Here is a 26,572-nt window from a genome sequence, read left to right on the forward strand (position 1 = left end):
TTAAAATAGATGACCTCCGAGGGTCACTTCCAACCTCAACTACTAGGTAATTTTATCTGCCATTCTACTGTGGAGTATGATCTCAGGACAGGGGATCTTTAGCAATTTTTGTGAGCTAGGAAAAGTGCCTGTTAACCACCCCATTAGCTGTATTTTTAGTTGGCAAGATTTAGAAATAGCTGGGTGATTGGTGGTGGTTTAGTGAAATAGTTCAAGGACTACCTGCTCTCCTAAGACTCAGAACTATTAAGTAAAACTGAAGCATTATCAAATCTGTGCGAAGTAGGTAAATGTACCAGTTTTGCAGAAGAGTCCATGGAAATACAGGAGTGGAGATATTTATGCAGGCAATCAGCAGAAAGATGCCTAGGCAGAACCTGGGCAGCCCAGCTTCATGCTGTCCTGTGGGCATTATGAAAGCCTGGGGTGATTCTTTTATACGGTTTATGGAATATTTCTCTTTTTTTACAAAAAAAAAACAACCATACTTTTCAAATCATTCACTCTAACAGCAGAGTCTTTCTGGTGTTTATTACAAAATGCCAAATCAATTAGCAATGGTAATGGGAAAGGGAGTGGGGCCGCAGGTGGCATAAGAAGGAAACCCATCTGTGGAGGGGTCAAACAGAGTTCATTACTATATTTACTCTGCTACTTTTATTTTTAAAAATAAGTTTGGTGCTAATGTGTCTACTTCCAGTAATAAAAGCAAATTTTCATTAAGGGCAAGGATCACTCAGATTCTCATCTGATACAGTGTTTAAACAAAGGAGGAGGATTGTATAGAAAACTGTGTATGGAGATCTGGAAATAACTATAACTCATATTTGATGTTCTGAAACATGCCTTAGAAAACCATTATTGTCTTAGGACAACTGCAGTATTAATTAATTCAAATGTAGACTTAAGCAAGGGGTTGCTTGTGGTGTCTTCTCCTCTGATGCGTGGGCTGCATGGGGGAGTGCCCGCTTCCCTGTGCTTGGCTTGGAGGGGAGGGAAGGGGAGAGAAAAAAAACACTTTTCTTTTTTTCTTCTGCTCATACAGATCCACATCCAGAGAACAGAAGGGTGTGACCACATGACCTGTTCACAGTGTAACACTAATTTCTGTTACCGTTGTGGGGAGAGATACCGCCAGCTCCGGTTCTTCGGAGATCACACCTCAAACCTCAGTATCTTTGGATGCAAATACCGCTACCTCCCCGAGAGACCACATTTAAGGAGATTAGTGCGAGGCTCTGTCTGTGGTGAGTGGATTAATGTTCCTTCTGGAGAGCTGCACAGAGAGGTGATGGGGGGGGCAATAATAGTTAAAAATTATTGGTTTAGTCTATGAGATGGGCAGCCTGTTGTTTAATTATATGGAAGGTAGTTTATTAAATATATTTAAGTATATAGCATTTGCACTACCTGGACTGTGAATGAATAAGTATTGTGTCGTCTTCTGATAGCTTCTGATTCCTAGCCCTTTTAAATAATATCTAAGCAAACTGGAAAAATACTGTCCATCTGCATAATGCTGGCTGTGATCTTTATTCTGAAAGCATATAGGAGAAATGGATAAGAGCAGGAACCCTTTTCAAATGAACCTCTGTCAAGGATTTGTTTGAATAAAGCATTGGATTTGAACCTGACCTGATTCTGAAAAAGCAAACTACTTAGGTTAGCCCATTTAAATAGGAGGACAGTTTTCTCTTAGCTTTGCTTCAGATAAAATCCAACTTAAAACAAAATACGATGATATACATTAATTTATCTTACAGTAATATAATGCCAAAAGCTTGATTTTTTTTTTTTTTTTTTAAAAGGCACTCCTAAGTTGCTTTTGAATTGGGTATATAACCGTCTCACCCTATAGAAGCACAAGAAAAATAGATAACAAAGTAGATTATTACCTTATGTCATACCTTGCATATGCATTAATTTAAGTCATTGTAGTGAGTTTACAGCATGATATATCTATAACATGATAGGAAATGATTGTATTAAGTGTCAAAAAACGGGGACCTGTTAAGGAAAGTAGGACCTTTGGTACTTTGAATTTAAGCTTCAAAATAGGAGATGACTTAGAATTCATCTAGGATGAAGAAATGCTATGAGCTTATCAATTGGTAATGTTGAATGCAGAGGTAAAGGTAAGAGACTGAGTGTGTGGAAATAGCAGTCAGCAGACTTGTGGTGAAAGCAGTACTCCTGAGTCAAACATGTTCCAGTAAATAAACTAGGTAATTTCCATTTTAGAGTAACACAGGCTCATAGGCCTGGTAATAGGAATGCCAGTCTTGCTGATCTGCAAAGTGGTGGGAGACTCACAAGCCTGGAATGCTGTGGATTCCATCACCTTAAATAGTGGAAATTTGACAAGATCTGCTGTCGTTGTAAAACTTGAACAGAATTGAAGGAAATTGAACACCTGTAAAATTATGAAGGGAACACCAAAAAAACCAAACAAAACAAAAACAAGAAAAAAACTGATTGCCAAGGGGAAAGGTCTGATTTTGTTCACAACAGTGCACAATTAGAAATAAGATCTCACTCACTGTGTATTTCCAGTAACCATGGATTTAGACGCTTCCTTAGTTAATGTTTGTAAATGAACCTTTGTTTAATAACTATCAATAAACATATCCTGTACCAACTAATATAGTTCTTAAATTATTTATAGGTTTGCCTTCCATGTTATCTTTGACAGAAGCCAAAGGATTTAACTATGTAGATTTCACTATGTTATATAGAGAAAATATTTTCATCCTTCTGTTGTGTGCTTGTGTGATTTGCTTTTTTAATAGATTGCTGATAATTTTCTTGTTCACTTTTTTGTCATAAAAATGAGTAAATGATAATAGCTTGCTTACCCGCACGTATTTTTCTTTTATAGAGCCTCCATTAGATTCTTCTTTGTCATGATCTTTGATTATTTTTTTGTTACTTTGTTTTGAACTGAAGCTTCTTAGGCATAATCATTTAAGAGCAAGTTGAAAATCAAGAAATTATTAACTCCAGTTAGGAATCATAGCAATGCTCAGAGATGTCCTGGTAGCCAGAACTGTAAATGTAGATACATTAAGGCTTTACCAGGCAAGAGTGGGGTGCTATCATCAGGAGGTGTCACTGTATATTCTGAGGGTCAGCAGAAGGTGTTGGAAAGAGGAGATGGTAGCAGAGAGATAGGTCATTAGAAGCGTGGTCTCTAAATTTAAAGTAACATATAGCAAGAAATAAAGGTTGGATTTCCTGTAGAAAAATGCCTCTGCTACTTAGCTAAGAAGTGGAAATTAAGAGGACATTATCTTGGCTGTCAGTGAGAGAAGGGTGAGGTGTTGCTAGATACATTTTCTTCTGTGACTTCTTATTTTATTCTCTTGCTATGGAGAGGAAAGAATTATTTAACCGAATGTGGTTATTTTGTAGTGAAGGTTATTTGGCTTGTTTCTGCCAAATCTGGGTGGGTGGAGTGTGTAGAAAGGAAAGAACACTTCATGGCAGGCTGGCATGCTGTCATGGGTTCTGTTGAGAAGCAAACGTTTGTGCCTACAATCACAAACTGTTCTGTAAGAAAAATAATGTAAGAGCATTTATGGCATCATAAATTCAAATAAACATTTCTTCATAAGCCAATGGTTTTGTAAAGGTAATAGAAACCGCAGGGAAAAATACATTGGGGGTAGAAGTGGTCTCTGAATTGGACATTTCACTCCCCTCTCTATCCAGCATATTTTTTAGAGAAACTCTGTCTGTGACCAGTATGATGAGGTGAAATTGCTTTTATCCTTCAGTCCCAGTGGACTTAAAAAATTTTGTTCCCATAGTAATTATTTGGCTAAGTTCTTGAAAGCAGGATATTTGGTTATAACTGGAGTTAGTGATGAATTGCACAGAAATAAAAAACATGTTCAGCTGTCTTAAATGTACTTAAGATGCCACTTAAGTGCCACTTGGGTGAATTATATTCAAAATCAATTGCTAGTTACTTCATGGATATGTCACAGGGCGCAACATGTTATGATGCTATTAAAGCAAATGACAATTTCTTGTGAAGTAAACAGCATTTCAAATAGGCTTCTTAAAGCAGCCTGTTTTCAGATCTGGCTGACGTGCACCCTTGTCCCAAGACAGAGTGCAAGATTCACTTTATGTGTGGCTTTGAACATCGCGGAAGGAAGCAACTTTTCATTCATTAGCAACTTTATCATTTAAGTTGTTCTGATTTGTAAGAAGTCTCCTATATACACTTGGTACGATTCTTTAAAAACAGATGCAAACTTGTATTAGAACTTAAAGCTACATAGATATGACTGTTTTGATTTGTAAGTAGATACTTGTAGTCGCTCTGTTGGTTAAACATATAATGATATTTAGACTTGGAAGACAAAACTTTTTATTTCTCTTCTGCTAAACCTAGTATTATAATTTTTTACATGGCAAAGAATTCGCTAAGGATTTCTGTGGTTTTGTATATATTACCCTAAAACTTTCAACCAAACCCAAAGTTATGCCAGGGGAAAATACTCCCTCATGTTTCCTCATTTTGCAGAAAAACATCATACTCTATATCACAAGTAGTGCAACCCCTCTGGGACACCTGCAAATACAGTTATTACATTACCACGAATGTCTAAATCTTCATGCTGAGTAAAGCAGTAGAGAAATAGTTTACCATTAATTCAAGTAGAATTGTTCCTTTTAGGTTTGTTCTATTTACAACTGTTTCTTTTTAAGTTATCTTTAAAAACTAGCTTTGAACATGACCAAACAAATAATCTGTTGCTGGATTCACCACATGGACTAATGACACAAGATTTTATTCAGCTCTGGGGCAAGTTTTACACTTGTGCTCTCGCCAGCAGTCTCCCACTGTGATTAAGAGCCTCATAATCCATCACGCTCTGACAAACGATGTGTGTCAAACTGGAATTGGATCTAGAGTGATGTTCAACTCGGATGTGTAAAATGAAGCATTTTATAATTGTTTCATGCAATGCTGATAAAAATGATTGGAGTCAAAGGTGCGTACTTGCTGCTTTGCAGTGATTGCTGCTGTTTGTACTCTTACCTGATGGTAACTTGTACAAGCACCTTGTGCACCTTGTGTTAAATTATTCCTTCATTTTAGTTTACAAAGGTAAAGAAAGATAAAGGATTTAAGGGTGATAGTATAAGGAGAAAAAGTATTTTGTTTTGTTTTTAAAGTTTTACTTTTAGAAAGAATAAATTGATAACCAAAGGAAGATAATTTTTCCTATAAGATCTTGGAACTACATAATACCCATAATTTCCTATTCACAGGCAGAAGGAATAAGACACTCACTTCTGCTTTATTACAGCTCTGAGTTAGTATGTCAAATGTAAGTAAACAAATTCTTAAACTGAATTAGCTTAGGAACCGTTCTTTGTGTCTGCACAGACAAAAACTAGCTCAGCCCTTTCTGCAGACTCTGTTTCTGTGCACTTGGTCACCAGTTTAGTGTTTTAAGGTTTTTAATCATTTTGGTACCAAATGTCATAATTTCCTAACATTCTAATTACATGGTTATTAATAAAGTAGAGAGTTCATACCTTAAAAGAATATTTTATAAGCTTTACTTTGAAACTATTAAAGGCTTTGGTAATTTTAAAAATGTTTTAAATCACTAATTTTTGGATTTTTCTTGACATTTTCCATCATTCTACATTCCTTCTCCTGTCTACAGTTGAATAATTTATTTGACAACCTCTGTGTGTACAGAATGCAGTGCAGTGGAATCCCAAGAAGGTTTACCTTTAGGATGCCTAGCAACTAGAGTAATACCAATAATATTTGCCAATTTTTTTCTTCTAGGAATTAATCTTTCCCACCCACAGCACTCCTATGAAATTTAAAAGCTATCAAAACAGAGCATAAAAGGACCAATTCATTTAACCGCTGCAAATATTTCCAAAATATCTCATTTTTCCTTCAGACTGCCCAAATTAGTGGCTCAGGTTATGGAGAGGTTTGCATCATTATTGAATGAAGTAATCCATTTACAGAAACCTGACACAAGTGACTTGAGAGAGGGAAGGGCAGGGAAGAGAGAGGTAACAAACTCGGTTTTCTTCCCTTGTAGAGGTGATTTTTCCAAAAACATGCTCATCTTCAAGAATTGCTTAATTCCAAATCCTTGATCAAACTGCTGGTGGATCAGTAAAAAATGCCTGCCCTGCTGCGTTTTCAAACAGCTGAGGCACGTGATGTCTTTGATCCAGCCAACACAGCCAGGGAGAGTCTGCCATTTAGCTGAAATCATGCAACGCAAGAGAGAGAACTTGGATTCAAAGTTGAGTTTCAACATAAGTGTTTCAAATGGAGCCCTGTCTTCCTTCTGTGCACTTCTGCCTACAGTGAACTCATCAGAAGCAAGAATACAAGCATGTTTTAGTTGTTCTTAGTGTCTTATGCTCTAGCTGGTGTGCTGCACAGCCTCCCTGCCTTACTCATGTGCGAGCAGCAACGTATCCGTTTAAATGTTGATCCAAAATAGACTTGGCTGCGGTTTGATTTAGACCTAAATCACAGCTGTACACGAAGGACTTCATCGTAGCCTTTTAAAGCCAGCGGAAGCATATTTAGAGATGATGGTCTCATCTCCTTGAGCTAATAACCTAAACTCTCCAAGATGCTGGCTTCCTTGGCAGCTTTCCAGCGTGGTTGCTGTAGGGTGGGATTCCGGAGAAGCCAAGTGATAGTAGACTTTAGAGCTATCACATTCCTTTCGATGCCAGAGGGATTTCAGAATGGAAACTGTTGAATGCAAAACTGTTAATGTACAAAAGGAGCTGTGCTTGGAGAGTTGTGGTGAGTGAAGTGTGTGCGGGGAGCTGGCTGAGCGGTGATAGCTCCTAGCTGGATTTGTAGGGTGAATTTGCAAATAAGAATCCTGATAAAGTATTAAAAAAGTGAACCAGCTTTTGGGAGTCCGATATTGAAATGTTTATGGATGGTTGGAAAGGAAAAAATAAAATGCTTATTTTAATTTAATGCATTTTCCATTTCAGCTGGAAAATTACTCATTACGCCCCTAATACTGGTTCTGGGACTGGCACTGGGAGCCATAGCTGTTGTAATAGGTAAGAGTTACATATGTGAATGAGCCTGATTCTGATTTTGCAGAGACTTTCAGTATGACATCTCAATATTTTCATCTCAAAGAGAGAATTTCTTGGATACCATTTTAGTATAAAGCACATGACTTTTTTTCTTTAAAAAAAAAACAAAACTGTCTTTAGAGTATTTTTTTTCTCTTACTCTCGTTTTATGCCAATTAGCTTTTTTTTGTTGTTCCCAGTTATTTGGTTGTTAAAGCTTTTCCAAACCAAAATCTTTAACTAGTGTAGATAACCTAGTAAAAAGGCCAGAGTAATTTAAGCATAGTGTTGGGGACTGGCTGACTTGGACCCTCCCTTTAATCACCCCAGTGGATCACAAGTCTAAGTTTTTTGGTCATGTGCATAACAAGATTTTTGGGGCACTAGCTGTAGTGGCAAGTGCCCTCCAGCTTGAAGACGCGACAACACCAACAAGAAAGCAGCAAATTATGATGAGTCAATCTCAAAATCTGACTCAGTATATAGGCTGCCAAATTGGATTCCATCACAAAGAGTGGTACTGTGAACTCATTTGATACAGTATCAAAACTCTGTTAATGTAGGCGTGTTAATGTAGATGTAGTTGTTTTAGCAAATCTGCTCTTTGCCTGGCTTAACTGAATTCTCCTGCAGAAATTAAATAAGCTGTGACTATAAATACATAATTTTGATTGTGTAAGTGCGTATCCACTATTTATGTTGGCAGTAATATGTCAATCAGGGATCATGCTGCTTCACAGCTCTTCACCAAACTACTTACTCTGTTGAAAATTTGCAGTGTGTGCCCAGGCCTGAGGCATGCTGGGATGTGGCACCTTTATTTTGATATAATAAAGCCAAAATCTACAAGGATAGTTACATTGATAAGATTGTACCTAACCAACCATCACATAACCAAAATACCATTATAGCTTTTCTAGAATACATCTGGCCAAATAAGGAATACTGCTTTAATTTCAGTATTTAGGCTAAGAATACGTATCTTTTTTCTGTATCAATATTCTGAGTTGGATTCCCTGAAGACATCTATAGAGAAAGAGATATCTTAAATATTTGTTCTTTAGTGGCAAACTATAGACAATAAAGATTTCTTAATGTCAGCAAAGCTTATTTTGCTTAGCAATCTTGTAAAATCTATGCTGGGAAAAAACCCATTCTTATTCTTACATTAAAAACTAATGGGGTTTTGCAGTAATACAATAGCAGTAATAGCAATAATACCCAATAATACCTAACTGAAGTTCCATCATAGGTATGGCCAGATAAGACACAATCAATGAGAGCTCTATGAGCAGTTCCAAAACCATTGATTATTTATAGGAAAGTTTTGGGTTTTAGGTAATTACAGCAATATTTACTGCCAACACAGCCGTTAAAGTAATCTCAGTATTGTAGCTGAAAACTGTTCTACACCTGGCTATTGAGCAAAGCCCAGGACCCTGGTGACTGTAATAGTCTTTTGTTATAGACTAATATAGACTGTAACTTAGACTGTTGCAGACTATTCTTTTTTTCTGATTGTCCAGATGCCTTGTATGAATTCTCTTGAGGCATGGGAAGCTGCATAAATACTCTACATACATTGAAAGAACATAATGCACATGTGAGGGATTGCATTTAATTGTGATCTTCTTCTTATTTTTCTCTTTTGGCAGGTTTATTTGTGTTTCCTATCTATTGCCTTTGTAAAAAGCAGAGGAAAAGATCACGGACAGGTATGCCCTGGTAAGGATGGACCCTACTCACCTGAACTGAGCTGGTCCTGCAAGGGCTATCCACGCTTTGTGCAACAGAGCAATACAGTGCTGGTAACAGCATCAAAGCCACCGCCCTGGAAGAAGAAGGGGGGATCTCCTGCCATCTTCCCTCAGCCGAAAACACTACTGCAGACCAGAAAGCCTCTTTGCTCTGGTGCACTCTGAACAAGATGGGCCCCCTGACTGCTGCTTTTTAAATGTTTTGGGGTTTGGTTTTTTTTTTATTATTATTATTATTATTATTATTACTCTGGAGGGTTTTTTGAGTCTAAGTTTCTGAACTAGACAATCAAAGTCTGTATTGTAGCCAGAACTCTACTACCGATTTGGCCTGTGAAGAAAGCATTTAACTGCTAACATGTGCTCCGTTTAACTTCAGTGTCGGCCTTTAAGGGGGAAATGCTTAGAAGTGTTTGGACTCTTACTGTATACTGAGCATACTACTTTTGGTATTAAAAACTACTTCTGTAAATAACTTCCATCACACAGCATTCTGTTCAGCATACCAAAACCCCGTCAACATGCCAGAGCACGACAGCTGGTTATCTTCTGAGTCGTCCTGCTAGTGGCCAAGAGTGTGGATGGCCACCGCCAAAATGCAGCGCCTCAGAGGGAAATAGCCTTAGTACTGAAGCTCCATGATACTTAGAGATATGCTGATGGGTTTCACTTCAGTATTTAATTTATGACGGTCTATTAATATTGATTGAGGGGGTGACAGATCTGTTAGAAGAGTACAGCGTTTTGAAACTCTCCCAGTATAGAAAAAAATGGAAGGGTTTAGATAACAAGAAGTGTCAGTGGCCTGTTCTGTCCCAAGATATCCCTGAAGTGTGATGCAGAACGTACAAGGAAATGTGTTTGCAAGCAAGCTGGAAAGCTGCTTTTCTGTTCTGACTTGGCATCTGATACACATGCTACACACTAGTTGTGTGAAGATTGATTTGATCAAATTTTATAACCTAAAAAGCACGTTTTGCTTGTTCGTTCAGCTACATATGTCTTAGAGCATCCACTGATGTCTCATGAGGAAAATCTGTGAGTTTTGGGCAAGGGGAGGGGTCATGAGTTCTTATGAAACCATTTCATTCTTATTCTTTGCTTCCAGTGTTTCTCCTCCTGAGATGATCTGAAGAGAATAGCGATCCTTGCTCTTTTTTCCTAACTTCAGAGTACCACTGTTTGCCACCAGACCTCTTTCTCAGCGCATCATCACAACAGCAGTGTAATTCAGCATTAGGAATCAGCTACTGAGAATTTTTTCACTTTTAGTTATAATCCAAATTTATCGTACAAATATAACTTAAAAGAAAAAAAAATAGTATAAAATAAATTTGTGTAAGCAGAACACTGAAACAATAAAGAAAGGAACTGAATAAGAGAAATATCTACTTTATACTTTAAAAATGCAAGCTGATCTTAAAGAAAAGAAGATTGGATTTGTACTGTGAAGGTACTTTTTTTCGGTATGTGTGTTTGAAGATACATATGTGTGTGTGTGATATATATATATATATCTATATCTATGGGGGGAGGGGGAAGCAGGGAGATGGGCAATGTCCTAAAGACTCTACAGACTTCAGAATTTAGGCCTGTAAATAGCATATCGTTTGAGAGGATGTACTTTGCACCACTTTCTTTGAAAATTGTTACTAAATCTGAATCTAGCTGTAACTTTTAAGTAAATAGTATTCTGTCCCACCAACATAATACTGTTATAAGATACTCGCTTTGACTTCAAAGCCTCAGTGGAAGAAACTGATGAATTTTGTTTACCTGGAAACACAAATATCAGCTTACCGTAGCTGGCTAGTATGCGTATTTTCTGACAGCTTCTGGTTTTGTTTTCTTGGAGTTTTTTCTTGTTGAAACTGTGTGTATAAGCACACCATAGTAGTCAACAAGTACTTAATATTTCCACTTGAATTTAAGGACATGTTGTCCCTGTTGTCCTAACAGTAGAAATAGTACCTTTGTAAGACTTGCGAGTTAAGCAGGGAAGCAATGACATTTAGAAGTAAAGTTCAAAGCCTATTATCAATGCAAAACCACCTGTTAATTAGATTTCTTCTTCTGTGACACATCAGTTTTCTATTTGTGTTCTGTCTGAGGTTGGAAGCTGCCTTAAAATTGGTCTTGTTATTGAGTGTGTTTTCTGAGGCTATACATATCAGTTGTCTTTTTGGCTTACTCAGGGATTTTTATTCCTTTCTTTAAATGTCAAATAATGAAGATATTTTTGTATTATTTAGAAAAACCTTCAGACCTCAGAGAGTGAGAGAGAGAGAGAGATCTGGGTTTGCAATGCTGTCTGTAATATGGTGTCAAACTATTCCACTTGAGAATATTTTAGTACTTGAGATTATCTGTAATTAACTATCTAGTGGATTAATTTCCTTTCTTTTCCTGGTTCTTTATAAATATGTGGAATATTCTTACAGTCTTTGTAGCTGTTTTCACTCTGCCATGTTTGCCATTTTCGGTTTCTGATGGGAGTTCAGTAAAATCTGAAATTAAGGTGCTAAAATAAAGAGCATAAAAGGGAAGATAATAGATCTGCACTTATTTATATTCAGAAAGCGTGTCATTATGGGTGGAGGAAAGGAACACACATCTCAGCTCCGACATTATCATTTCATCTAGGCCATTTTGATTTTATCGGAACAGATTAAATCGAAGGGAAATAGTTCTTCATTTTCCTCACATAGCAAAATGAGGCATCTTTGACCTTGTAAAATGAGAGTCTAATCTTGCTTTCTCTGTAAGAAAAAAAATGGGAATGACAAAAATACTTGCTTTTGGCTTTCTGTAGAACAGGAAGAATTGTCAAGAGCCAGAGTAGAGATATGGGAGTCTTTTTCCATCCATATAAAAATATTCCCACTTGAATACAATTTTCCATCAATATTATGTAACATAACCAACAGAAATGTGAAAAGTAGTTTAGTACAAAACTTCATTCAATAAAATGTTACCTTTTAAACAGCTCTTCTCATATCATAGAAAATCTTATATACATCAAAGTAATTTCATTTGTTTTACAAGAGTTAATTTATCAATTGAAAGAAATGGAATGAACTTCGTTTCTTTCCTTATGTAATCGTCTTTTGGTTTTTGTAACTGTACTCTAAAGAAACCATCAAACTGTTCTACTCCATCTCTGTTAGCAGAAGACTTCATCAGGCAGCTAAATTAACCTGCTAAGGCAGGTTTCGTGCTACTGTATTGCTGATCATCAGGATTGCTTTCACCACATTTAATATTTAAGATTATCTATCCTTGAGCGAAGCTGTTGCTCACCAATAGTAGGAAATGCTTAAATCCTTTCTACATAAGCCTCCTCTTTCTAGCTTGCCTGGAAATGGGCCGGCTGGACACACCAGTCGGGGGGGGAGCTGTTTTCACTTTCTCTGCTTTCTCCACTAAGAGTAATTAGTTGTATTTCATTAATTGGGTCAAGTTTCAGGGCTGCTCAAGCGCATCAGTGGCAAGATGAGTCTGACTGCAGCCTCTTAGAGCATGGTAAGGTGTATTTGCCGAGCTTATCCGGGAGCTTGCGACTGGAAAATAATTGTGCTTTTCCTTGTGTCAGTCTATTAGCTGGTGAGAAGAAGAAACAGAGTAAAAATCTAAGTGAGAGGCAGAAGTGGAGTTCTGAGTAGCTTGTGTTCTAGTTGACCCATCAGTTTTAGTTGCATACAAAAAAGTCTGTTACTCTTCAGTTCTCACCTCCTCTATAATAAACAGCATATTCATGTCTTTCAAATGTCATTAAAATATAGTGCACTTTGAGTGATCTATTATCTTCCTTTGGGGCAGTGCAAATGTGTAAGTAAGGGAGGATGTTACTAATGCTGACTTTATAACTCTTCCTGGTATGTTAGGGTGTTTCTTTTTAATTTCCATCTATTTATTGGTTCTGAAAATTTGAGCAACGTGATGTTTTACTTTATTAAAAATATTAATTTGCGGGGACTATTGCCAGTTTGACTAGAAGGTGTTTTGGATCACCGTCAGGTATTCTTTTTAGCCAAGGGGCTTTCTGCTCTTCCAAAGACTGCCATAGCTTGTGTGATGTTAAACGGTCTGTAGGTAGGCCAGTAATTCTGTCAGAGGATACAAATTCTCCAGTGACTGAATGGTTTCTCATGCCAGTGAGATCTGAGAAACTGTTTCATATTCAATGGCCAAACAGTTTGCCATGCAGACTCTGAGGTTTTTTTTTTTTTACATGTAATTGTGGTGGCTTGTTTCTTGAGCAAAGCTTGCATCAGCCGTAATACTTGGTATGGTGATTGTGTACATCTAAGTTGTGAAAAAGAACCATGGATTAGTGTTACTTTTACAGCCTATGTTAGATCTCTAATTTTGCTGATGGGAAGAATCCTACCCAAGGAAACTATTAGATAATTTCTTTTAATTTTGCCGCCTTATCGTTACAGCAGATCAGCTCCATTCCTGACACCAGTCATAGCCCTGTTAAACCAGAGAAGTCATACCCATTTTTATGCCAATATGGAATTTGGCCCCAAATACTTTGATAAAAATATCTGCAAGCATGTTGATAGCCATTTTACAGCAACTTGAAAATGTAATTCACTTCTGAAGAAATGCAAACTACTATGGAGCCAGTCCTCTAACTCCCAGGGTGATACTAGTGCTATTTCATAGGTGCAGGAGAGGGCAGGGAGTAGGGAAAAATTTCCAAACATTCTTATTAAAGCAAATTGTCAAAGGAATACTGGCTTTTAATATAATAAATAGACCTTCTTAATGTTTTAGTTATCGGTAAAGCTAGAAACAACATCTATAGAGTGTTAAATAACGTCTTAAAATTCTGCTTTCTTCAGTGTAACAGGTATTAACACAGTGTAAGAATTTGACTTACAGCTACTAAATATTTTTCAGACTTAACACATAAACTTGAAAAAGAGGGCACACAAATATTTAAAAAGCTGTATCACTGATGTATTTGGTGGCTTGTCTTGCTACTGTTATGTGAAGAACCAGCTGAGCCTTGATTCAACTGCAGGACTAGCAGTGTTTTCACTTAAGTACTTCTCAAGCTGTAACACAACAGCCCCCAATGTTTTTCTTAATAAAACTAACAAATGCAGCTTGTTTCAGTTACACAGGACTGTACCTTCCTGGCTGATCCATCCTTATCATTCTGTGCTCAGGATCTATACGTTCACTGACGCTGCTCTTAGCCTGATGGTGAAATACCATAAGGTAGGGAAATGAAAACTGATCTTAGAGTATGCGCTCTGATTTCAAAGGTGAAAATGTGTAGTAAGCTTAAATTACTTAGTTCATAGTAAAAAAGAAACACAAACTCCTAAGCATAATTCCAGCTGCTTATTTCTAAATATAACTTTTTTTTTTAAAAAAAAGAGTAGTTACAATAGCAATTAGTTTATTTAAAAATGCAGACTGTGGAAAAGAAAACATTTTTGGAGCCTATTTGGCTTATCAAAACTTGAAAAATTAATCTGAAGTGCTTTGGATGAATCGGAGTCAGAAAAGGAGAAATTTATTGTGGAAAAATGTTTTATATATCTTTAGCATAAGCATGGATTTTGCACATACCTGCTTAAACACAGCTGCATGGTAACCCCATTCAGTGTTTATCTTGTTGAAAACTTGTCAGACTGAAAACAGTATTGTTGAAATTTTAACCTACTGTCACTGAGCATGATGATACTAATACGATGCCACACTTACCTCTTTTAGAAGGAAAACCTACTTACGGAATCCAAACAAGCTGTTCAGATATTTTAAACCTGCCCTGTAAAAGTGCTGATCCAGTCAAGAAACATTTTCTTGCCTTATGCAAGTTCTGGGTGAGCAGATGGATTCAGTCTTTAGTCATGAACTATCTTTTTGCAAAAAAAAAATAATGCACTCTTAAGAGTTCGTCATATTAATTTACATTCTGCTGCTTCCTGTCCAGAAATTGCATGGACAGGGGTAGATTTACATTTCACAGTGTTTACGATCTCATCCTAAAATGTTTACCATATTTCCATTTGTTATACACTTTATTTCTAATGCTCTTCTTTTCTTTCCAATTTCCATAATTTCAAACTGACGTGTGAAAATGGCTGAAGATGAAATTGGACCTGGAAAATGTGATCTCATAAGAAGTCATTTCAGTAATGCTTTGCTTTAGCAGCAAAAGATTAACTCTGTTTTATTTAAATTACCTAAATGCAAAATGCTGAAATCTGGTTTTCTTCAGGGCTTCTAATTTTGCATTTTTTTGAAATATAATTAAACAACACAGTTGTCTTTGCTACATAACTAACCAACCAAGTCCAAATAACTTTTTAAGGTATTTGTTAATTCTTTAGACTATGGTAGAGATGAGAATAATAAGTGTGGAAAGAAAGAAAACAATCTCTGTTTCTGAGGAGGTTGTCCAAGCTGAACTTTATCCTAATTCCATGACAATTCAATGAGAAATCTTCTCCTGCCCCCATCTCTTTTATATATTTTAAGATGAATAATTGCCTTTAAAATAGGGTTAATTTGAATGGCAAGAGGTCAGGGTAGTGAGATGAAGAATCACATCCTTTTTAGTGTACAGGCTTGTGGCACAACTAGAGTGCTGGACAAAACACTGTGGATTCATTAAAAAACCAATTTCTAAGACCACGTTTGGGCTATGTACACGCCAGATGCATCAGTGATTAGAACTTTCTGTAGTATATTTATTCGATGACTAAGAAGTTACAAGAACTGGAGGTAGGCAATACCCATGTAATCAGTGCTTGAATTCCAGTATTCAGTGTGTTTTGTAAAATGAGAAATTATAAACGTGTAAGTGCCTTATTGCTTGAAAGAAATGAAAGGTGTTAGTTCTCCTCCATAGAGCAATATGGGAATTCCTGTTACGTGGGCTCCTACAGACAGACATATTAAGCCAAAGTAACCAATACTGGTTTGCTCAGAAAATTGAAAAATGTTACATTAGTGAAGAAGTTACAACTTTATGAATTATCAAAGTAATCTGCCATGCCTGTTTTAAATCTGATGATCTCATTTCTGAGTTTTTTTAACTTGCTGTTCACCTCTCTTCCCGTCTCTCCCTTCAGACTTCTGCAGAAATGCATCTTTATGTGCTCTCAGAATGAGTTTGGTCTTCCAGCGTAGCCAGCTAGGAGTTTTTAAACCACTTAAAGCAATGCAACTTTTCAGAGAAGATAATTCAGCTGAAGTTAAGTTAGACCACAGCCAGTGGTATGTTGTACCCTCAAACTCCAGGGCTCAAACGGGCCCTGTTGGCACCAACTCATGAAGATGGAAGCCCTGAGGACCGTGGCGCACAGAGGTGCACTGTAGCTGGGTTGGGACTCAGTTAAACAGCATTTCGGTGCTAGCCAGCTTGAACTAATATATATTTTTAATGGAAGTTGGTAATTCCTGTGGGGTGGGTATCTTGATGGACTAAACCATCAAACAAGCTTGGTGGAGCAGCTCTGGGATCTCTGCCCAGCTCTTCATTGCATGGTGGAAGGTATGATCAGAAAAAAACTAGTATTCATTTTACCTTCTCCAGATAGCTTCAAAATGGATACTGTAGGGTTTATTTCTTTTTCTGGAATTATTTCCTTTCCGAGAAGACAGTAGAATTTTATCTTTGGTCATCTAGATTTTCCAAAGGACCTGTTTTTTCTTACTAATACTGCTCCCGCTTTTGTCCATCTATTGGAAGTCAGGTGCCAATAAAAAGTTGCTTTTCTAAAATTATCTTGAATTATATGAACTTCTGTTAGAAATTATCTTTTTAAAAATACTGCATTTATATAAAGGTAATTATTAGAAGGAAGTTGGCTTAATAAAGGGGAGGTAAATTAAAAATTATGCTTAGAAGGTCTGTTTATAGTAAATTCATCATAAAATGGTTTTGCTGTGTTCAGTTTCCTCCAGTAAAAATTTGTGAAGGAAGGAAGGAAAAGGAGAGAGAAATGAAGATGAGAGGAATATTTCTTGGAACCTTTTCATCTCCTGAAATTTGTGAGTTTTCCAGAACTGTAGGAGGGGCTTTTCTTTTCTTTTTTTTTTTTCTTTTTTTTTCTCCCCTACAATTCTTAATTAGTAATATAGCTGTTACTTGCAGCATTATTTTTTCATGAAATATCACACAGGAATGTTTAATCAGGAAATAGCTTGCATACCTGAAGTTTTTGGTGACAGGGAATTTGATTTGGAGCCATACTGCAATAAAATTATAACTAAATTATCACTCTTACAGATATCTTAATAACTTCTATTTCGGTATTATCTCCAGTTCTTAGGTATTAACTAAGGCATTGTATAACTCATGGAATCAGAGGCACCATGTATCAAAATACTACTTCAGTCTTATGAGTTACTGTTTATTTTTAAAAGTTATTTCCTTAGATTACATTCTTCTCTCTTACAACCAGCAGGCACACGGTCAAAATGCTGATAAGGCTTTTCCATTATCTTTCTCTTGCATTTTGCTGATTTTTTTTTTTGTTTGTTGCATAGTATTGCAACAAGGGTCTTCGTGCTGTAACTTGACAAAAGTATTTGATAGTCTTGGGCAATATTTTACAAAGAATTCATCTTCAAGTTGGTATTTTAAATGTATACCAGTAAGCACTGTTGAGTGCTACCTTTGTGGCTGCTTTAGTTCACGTCAATGTTTTGTAAGGATTATTTCTTGCTACCCTCTTCAGAGTGCCTTTTTAATTTAGGAGGTCCAGAGACGGTTTGCTGAAGTTTTCTGTTGAATCTACCATAGTAATATCTGATTTTTAAACTTGTCCTGATGAATGTATAACTGAAATCATGTTCTTTAAAAAGCTATAGTAGACACAGTCATATATGCACACGTACATGCATGGATACGAGGGAAGGTGTTCTGCCAATGTTTGTCCTGCTGGACAGGACCTTTTGAAAGTAAGTGAATTTTTTAACAGTTTTATTTTCAAAATGTTACCTCACTAGTATTCAGTAATAGGTATGTCTCTGTACTGCTTCACTTTGCTAAATGCAATCACATTTGTGGTAGGCAGTTTAATTTAAAAGACTTTGCGATGAAATCTGGTGTCCGTATCGTGAAGTTCGTAAGTAAAACCTTACGGTACTTCATTTCCTTTTAAAGGCATTCCTTCCGCTTACACTGATATCCCAAGCCCCTGTTAACCAACAGACTGAAAAAGTGCTTCCCCGTGATGAAATGGAAGAATGTAAAGTAGCATTTGAATGCACTCCACCTGTCTTGGAACCGATATTCAGAAATAGGCGGATGTTGTGGATTTAATGAACTGCGGGAAGATATATATTGTAGAGTTCGTTCACTTGCACACAAGGGGTTTTACAATGTCATCTAGTAACGTCTACCTAATAAAGTTTTGAAAAAGAAAAATAAAACTTGTCTGAATGTTCAGCTCTTTCTTTAAACAGTTGGCTGCATGAATGATACTTGACCACATGCAGGGAGTATTACTTAAATCCATGATCTTTTTTTTTATGATTCTTACATAATCCTATAAAAATCCTACTGAATGATTTAAACTTCAGAATCTTTGTGTTCACACTGTATTACAGTCACTTCAGTCTTTAACTGCCTTACCGCTGAAAATAAAACCAGATGTAAAAAGCCAGTGTACTCTGATGAATATTTTTATGTTAAAATACTCCCTGCTATATGGTATCATCTCTGGGCTACTGCTCTCATTTTCAAAAGCATCTTAATATGGAACACAAGATTTTACCTTCTCATGATATGTTAAAATATTAGCTTAAAATAACCCAATTCAAAATGAGGAGGAAGTAGCACTGGAATCCAAATTTCCCATTCCCTTGTTGTACGACCTCCTGGAGCTTCAGCTCTTTCAGAGACAGTTTTTAGAGAAAGCAGTCTGTAGCTGTAAATTTGAAATATGTAATCCATTAATTGAACCAGGTGCCCCTTTCTCTGGAAAGGAGCTGTTTTCAGTTTCTGTGCTTTGTAAACTGACAATATTGATGGAATGTTTTGTCTGATGTGTTAGGGATTTTTAAAGAGTGTGCCTAATTATGAAATTGCATTTGCATGTTCATGCACAGGCAGACAAGGTAGCACACTTGCCTGCGGTTTGTTTCTGTAGGAAATAAAGCTGAAAAACAATTCACTGCAGTGAAATACGCAGCAAAAATCTTGAGGTCTGTGCTGGGTACCTCTAGTCAAGGACAAGCCTTTCAGCCCTCGCCCCAGCCCCCTCCAAAACAGTCAAGATTTGCAACCAAATGTCAAGGGCATCATACCAGAGGTTCCTTATCTGCAGGAATTCTAGCGTGCAGCCTGCAGCAGTGGAAGAGTGCTCAGGAGGCCAAAGAAATCAATATCCCTACAGCTCAAAGTGAAGTTAAAGGCTAACTTCTCACTTGCAATCTCAAACCATTTGACAAAAGACAGAAAAGCAGATTTTGATTTTAAACATGGTATTTTTCTAAGTAAATAGGACTAATGCTCTCCACAGAGATTACAGATACATAACCACAATTTTTAGATGCTTGCCTTCAGATGATTGACATGTGCCTTTGTGCGCACTTGAAATAGTGATTATAGATAGGTGTTTTCCTTAAATCATTAATGTATTTCTGCCTGCTCAGAAGAAATTGAAATAGATAGGTGTTTTCCTTAAATCGTTAATGTATTTCTGCCTGCTCAGAAGAAATTACATTTAAGCATTAGTAATTAAAACAAATTAAAGTTCCAAAATTTTTGAATAAGTATTTTAATTTCTTGTGCATTTGCTTAGTAGTTTGGCTTCAACTGCAAAATGAGACACTAATCTGTTAGACTGGGATATGTGAAATACTGGCTAATAAGAACAGAATTAGAATTGGCAGCCACGTGGGTAAAGCTGTCATGCTTCGGAAAAGTCAGCGTGCCTTTTATAAAGGAGCCTTGCCTTACCAACCACAAAGTTTATTTGTCAGGTCAGTAAGTCATCTTGTTTACATGGTCTATTTGACTTTCTAGAAATCTTTGTTGGAATTCCTTACAACAAGCCTCAAATGAAACTAAGTAGACATGGACTAAGAAAGAGGATCTCACCATGTGGACAATATGGACATTATGTGACTGGAAGATACAAAGCAGTTGGAATAAATATATTTTACAGTGAAGGGAGGATGCCAGTTGAACTCTACAGAGATCTGTGCTTGGACTTTGCTTGTGAACAGAAGTGCAAATGATGTGAAGAGAAAAAGGTAAGTGATAGAGTAACAAATTATGCTAATGAGGGAGAGTTACCCAGAACAGTAAAGATGAGAGCTAGTAACAATGATCAAATGAATGGGTTTTGGACAACAAATGAAATAGAGGAAGTGTCTTCAGCATGGGAATGATAAAACTGATGCGTAATGGTGATCATGTTTGTTACAAAGGTCTCTGTATTTGAGTGATGCAGGAAACACAAAATAGTGACCGAGTATTCCTTTACCTGAAGAGATGGTGAGCCAGGGAACATCAAATGAGGGTAGCAGAAGCTGTAAAAAAGAAAATGGGGGGATCTTGATGCAAACAGTGAAAGACAGGTGGAATCTTCTGACAAAAGGATATTGTAGATGCTGAGGGCTGAAGTGAAAACTAGAGCAGTTTACAGAAGAGAAATTTGTGGCAAGTTCACCAAATGTATAGAAACCCTTTTTGGCTCAGGAAGTCTTCGAGTCAAAAATGTTTGGAGGCCTGGACAGCAGTGGATGGGTGTATTTTATTGCTGTATCTTGCCTCCTTTCCCAGACGTGGTTTTGCTTACTGTCAGACAGGATATTGGGCTTCCAGTGTTTTTGGGTCATCCTCTTTTTATTCTTATATTGAAAGTCAGTAGGTAGGGGGGATGTGATAGTAGATCCCAGCAGTGATCCATTGAGGAAGGTGAGGAGGTGGCCTCTCCCATCCTGCTTAGCTGTAGAAAACATTATCCTAGTTCTCCTGAGGTAGAGCTGGTGGATAACATACAGATTTGCAAATTTGAAAAGTGGTGCAAGTCTGTTCACTTTGTTGTGTACTGTTCTCACCATCACCAAATTTTGTTCCTCCTGATCTGAGCAATGTTTTTGCCTCAACCTAATTCCACCTAGCTTGTCCACTAACCCTCTTTTGGATGCACTCATGGACACCTCAGCCTTTCCCAGGCTGTGTTTTCCCTATTCCTTAACACTTCCCCTACTGGAATACAGAAACAATCTGAAGTTAAGCTTTGTTTTCACGAGCCTGTAAGGGTGATGGACACATGTAAGTCCATGTTCTATGCTGGCCCAGACTTTGCTTCCTTAACCAACTTGGGCATAAATAAATAATACTGCTTCTCTCCAGAAACATTTCTCTCTCAATGAGACAGCTGCAATTTTAGGTGCCTGTTGCCCACTTTTGTCTACCTCCTGTTTCATCAAGCCCTTTTTATTTTGTAAATGAGGGTTTCTATTTTATTCTCTTTCACGCTGAAAAATGCTGGATAATCTCCCAGCAGATAGGAGGAAAAGTGCAGTAACTCAAAATAATAAAGCCAATTTAATGTCACTTTATCTTGGAAAAATCCCCGTATTTGCTTTTTTGGAATAGCAGTGTAGAAGCAAGTGCTCACCCATGTGTTCCTTTCCTGCCTGGCAGTAGCAGAATGACTACCTGACTATAAACTTGCCTGTTGTTTTGGCCCTGTAGATGAGTATCCACAAAGCTTTGGTTCAGCAGGAGCTGTGCAGTGCACCAAAGTCTGTCTCCTTACCTAGATGGAGATTAAACCCAATAAGGTAAAAAGTTTTCATTCAAAACCCTATACAGTTCAATATAACTATATATGGAAAAAGCTTTCTTATTCAGCCTGATTATGTTGGCAAAGATGTGAAGCCTTAGGAGACAAAGCACTTCATTTTGCTAAATCTCTCATGCTCGTGCCTGCCTATTTTATTGACAGCCCACCGTGCCAGAAAAAGGAAATGATCAAGTGGCTTAAGAGATGTGACATTAGATTTATTGTGTGTTAGTGGTTTACATCATGTTTAAGTAATATTGTGTGACACGGTCTTCTGTAACCAGGCACTTACTGAATTTGTGCAGGAGTTAAGGAAAGTTAAAAATGACCCAGTAGAAGAACAGCACATCAACCATATTCATTATTATAAATCGAATTAAGGCACTTTTATGAGACATTTTGCATGTAATAAAAAGGAAAAAATGTAGCCATTTCACTGAATAAGAATATTGTGCTCTTTGCTCATGAACAGAAAACTAAATTGGAGTAGACATAATCACTGGAGTACTGTTCAGAAATGCATTGAAATGGGATAGGGTCACTGTATGACTGGCCTCAGTGGATTTGAAGGATGCGAGGTATTTTGTAAAGGGTGCCATGTACCTGGGAGCCTAGCGACAGCCTGATCTGTTTGAAGAATGTTCCCCAAACTCATATTTTAAAGGGGAAGGATCTGCTTGAAAAATGAGTGTTAAAAGCATGTATCTTTGAGAGATTTTTCAAAATAATGGCCTATAATTATGTTTTCAAAATAGAGTTTAGCCAGATGCATACTCCGCATTTTATCGTGCATGAGTTCAAAGGTAGTTGAAGTTAGTGTTACCTCCCTTTTTTGTGTGTGACTGCACAAGACAGATGTATTCACCCACCACAGGATTCTGTTGACCCCTCAGAGATTTTTATCAGAGGCAACGTACCTTAAGCGGTCCTTAACACATCAGTGCCTCAGCACGGAGGCTCTGGCTCTCTGCAGACCTGACCTAGCCCATCAGAAACAGAAATTGTTGCCTGCTTCATTTCTGGGCTCTGGACGTGTTGCTGAGCCAGAGCCACAGCATAAATACTGCGCCTTGAGAAGCCTCAGATACCCATTGATGTAGTTTAATACGGTGTGTACAAAAAAAAGCTGCTCCCTGGGTAAGTAGTGATGAGCCACACCAGATGTGGCCAAGTGGTCTGAAATCTAAATTAATCCCATTCCTACTTACCCTGAAGAACCAGGATCTTTCTAGAGCAACTCACAGGAGCCAGGAAGGGCTCTTAGATGGGAGCTGTGAAGCACCCGTTGGGAATAAACAAGCGTAAGTGTCAAGACCAGCTGGAAACGGTCCATCACTCCATTATTTATTCTAGAAATTGCCTTAGTAGCAATTTTTTTTTTAGACTGATGCATTCTTTTTATAGAATTGCCCAGGCCGGAAGGGACCTCCAAAGGCCATCTAGTCCGACCTCCCCACAGTCAGCAGGGACACCCCCAACTAGACCAGGTTGCCCAGGGCCTCGTCGAGCCTCTCCTTGAATATCTCCAGGGATGGGGCCTCAACCACCTCCCTGGGCAACCTGTTCCAGTGCTCCACCACCCTCACAGTAAAGAACCCCCTTCTAATCTCCAATCTAAATCTGTTCCCCTCCAGCTTGAAGCCATTGCCCCTTGTCCTGTCACTACAAGCCTTTCTAAACAGGTTCTCCCCAGCCTTCCTGTAGCCCCCTCAGGTACTGGAAGGCTGCTATTAGGTCTCCCCGGAGCCTCCTCTTCTCCAGGCTGAACAACCCCAGCTCCCTCAGCCTGTCCTCGTAGCAGAGGTGCTCCATCCCCCTGATCATCCTTGTGGCCCTCCTCTGGACCCTCTCCATCAGGTCTATATCCTTCTTCTATTGAGGGCTCCAGACCTGCACACAGTACTCCAGGTGAGGTCTCACCAGAGCAGAGTAAAGTGGCAGAATCCCCTCTCTGGACCTGCTGGCAACGCTTCTTTTGATGCAGCCCAGGATGCGATTGGCCTGATGTTATGTCTAAAATTATACTTTTAGATAAGTGTTACAACTTTAAAACAGCCATCTTTGCTCATGCGTCACATTTTATCAATCTAACTACATAAAACTACTTTAGTTGGAACATTATGGCAGGTAGTGCAAAGGCTGAGACCAATGTTATATACTCGAAATTCAAAGGTTTAGCATGTCTGAACATACTGCTTTCAGCAAGAAGGCAACACCAGTTTGATGTTGAATCTCTGGAATGTTATCAGGCGCTAAGCATGCAAGTTTCTATTTGAATGTGGGTTTTTGTATGGAATTTTTAACTATTTTTTAAAGATTTATTAGTTTGACCTGAGACACAATAAGAAAATTAGTTCTGACACAGGTTTTTTTTAGATGAAGTTATTTATTACTCCATGTTTTTTCAAATGTAGGTTTGTTATTTTTTTTTCCCACTTTGTAAGCCTATATATATGTCCTGTCTCCTCAATGTCATAATCTGAAAAATAGCTCTCGTAGATTATAGCAGTTACTCTTTCTATTTTAGAATACCATCTTCAGCAGTGAAGAACCCTCTAGATTATTGCTTCGAAAAGAGCTGCAAGAAACTATGCACTGGGCAAATGCTAAATAATCTGGTAAGAGAAAAAAAATCTTCCTTCCAAATACCAATAAGTACAGTACTGATATATGCCCAGGCAGAAAAGGGCTTGGGTCCTTCCCAGTACTTTTTCACAGTTCTGGTATTCTTGTATATTCAACCAGTTTTCAATCCCCATTTGTCTCTTACCTACAGGGATAACCAATGTTTTGTTAAATGATTCAAAATGTTCCCCCTTCACCTATCCACCTACTTTTTATGCAGCCTTAGAACTAAAGGGCAGATTTTTTTTCCAGAAGGAAAATTCCCTGCTTGTCACTTTCTCCACCCACATTAGGAAGTTTAAGTCATCGGAAAAACTTCCAGCCTTCTTATGGACATTGTGGACATATATGTATAGCCAAACTCTTAGACTAGGCAATTTGTTTTGCTTTAATGGTTATGTAAAGTAGTGAAATGAAATAGCCTATTTCTTACATCAGATTATTTTCCCCTCTAGTTTGTGTGTGTATATATATATGCATTATTACGTATTGCCCTATCCATTATTCTCCATATCCATTCATATCCATAAAGTATATGTTAACTATGTACATATTATATATGTATAATCTGATTGCAGTAGGTTCATACATAGTTACATTAATTCTCACACACATGCTTAAGCAGCAGCACTGGCAACAATGCTGTACTGAACTGTACGTGTAATTATGAGACGTGTGCTGATGAAGGATCCCATCCCAGCTAAGCGGGGTGGGTGCTGAAGGGGAGAATTGGGGAGGAGAGCAGGAACAGTGTCGCTCTTCCACAGAGCAAACAGCAATGTTCTTTCAAACAAAATTCAGAGTAACAAAGCCTCGGAAAGCTCAGAATTGAGCTTTCCGTTACTATGTCCTGCTTTTAGGACAGCAGATAAAAAAACTGGAGCTAACTGAGCAGTTGGAAGCAAGAAGTGTTTTCCAGGAAAAACCTGCCTTGAAAAGTGCTTTGTGTGCAGCCGCACTACAGCAAAATGCCAGCTTGCCTCTAAATTCTGCCTCCAGCCTCCTTAACACAAGCAACTACAGGCTCTTTCTCTTACCCCATCCTTGCTGCCTTTTCGCCATGCCCAAGTCCTAAGGACCGAGCATGGATCCCCACCCAGATCCTTTCTAATTACCTAGACCCTTCCTCTTCTAATGCCGAATTGCCCCCAAGCCCTAGTATTGCTCCCTGTCCCAAATAAATCAACCCTACTGATTGCACCGTGCTAGCCTAAGCTAAGAGCCCCCTGAAAAATCTTCCTCCTGGTCTTGCCTAACTCTGCTCGTGGTGGTGCTAGGCCGTGGGCTAGGGGTCACCTCATTCCACGGCTGAGCCAACCTGCTAATTTTATCCTGGACTCAAATGTATGAGAGAGTCTTGAGAATGGTGAGGAGACGACGCCGATTTCGGAAAGGAGGTGGCTGTGGGGCAGGCGCATTGACAGGGATGTGTTTGGGCAAAGGGACCACACCGGGGACCTCTACGTGCCAAGCTCTCCTTACCTATGGGGTGTGAACACCAAGCAGGAAGGGATTTGAGAGGGGGAGGCCGGATGAATCCCTGGCAGATACACACGTTTAGAACAGTTGTCGGTGCTGAAGTTACAGCAGGTGAATGGTGATACCTAATCTTCAAATATCCGTGATATCAAATGATAAGTGTATTTCCTATGGGGAAAGGAAATACTATTTAAGCTTAAACTTAAACTGTATTTCAGAAGGTGACCTGGTGTTAGAGTGGTTTTGGTTTTTGTTAAGTGAGTAAAACATTTGGCACCATCAAGTGGTAAAATGGTGCACTGCTTATTCACGGCAGCCTCGATATTAAAAAAGGGGGCAATGATAGAGCTGCGGATTAGAAAGGTGCCTAAAGAAATCTTTGAATACATTTTACAGAGGTTATATGAAAGGGTTCCTGAGGTTTTCTCAGGAAAAGTACTGAATTTAAATGCTTGCGTTTCCAGCAAATTGGATCTATCTTTGTTCAGGTTGAACACATCGTAGTTATCAATGTTGGTATTTTTCAATCTAAAGTAACGAGATTGAGTTTATTTACAGGTGATCAACATGAAAGTAATATTAATTTTAGGATAAAAGCTGGTACGGACGTTTTTGTTATTGTCCTTTCTTTGTAGTGCCTTAATAATATTAGTTCTATAAAGTGGGGGCAGAACTAGTGGCCTGCATTGGTAGTCAGCTTGCTTAACTTCTCCTCGCTGGCCACTGAATGGGCTTGACAGGGGACAGCCCCTGGTAAAGGCAGTCTGCAAAGAGACAACTGTAGGCAGACAAAATGAATAGAAATGAAATACAGCATTTAAAAGAGCACAA

At 38.1% G+C, this 26,572-nt stretch overlaps 1 protein-coding gene across 1 annotated transcript in view; it reads left to right on the top strand.

The window, feature by feature from the left end:
• RNF217 (ring finger protein 217) overlaps window positions 1-18,266 on the top strand; it is a gene marked incomplete at its 5' end in the record, with an annotated part of 66,582 nt that extends 48,316 nt beyond the window's left edge. Inside the window, 4 exons of the mRNA XM_014966319.1 lie at window positions 1,046-1,247; window positions 7,015-7,086; window positions 8,760-8,829; window positions 9,970-18,266. Coding sequence (XP_014821805.1) covers window positions 1,046-1,247; window positions 7,015-7,086; window positions 8,760-8,829; window positions 9,970-9,994 — 369 coding nt within the window. The remainder of the gene's footprint in view (window positions 1-1,045; window positions 1,248-7,014; window positions 7,087-8,759; window positions 8,830-9,969) is intronic.
• Between the last annotated feature and the right edge of the window lie 8,306 nt (window positions 18,267-26,572).

Source organism: Calidris pugnax, unplaced genomic scaffold (genome assembly GCF_001431845.1).
Source record: "Calidris pugnax isolate Ruff unplaced genomic scaffold, ASM143184v1 scaffold31, whole genome shotgun sequence".
Lineage (NCBI taxonomy): Eukaryota > Metazoa > Chordata > Aves > Charadriiformes > Scolopacidae > Calidris > Calidris pugnax.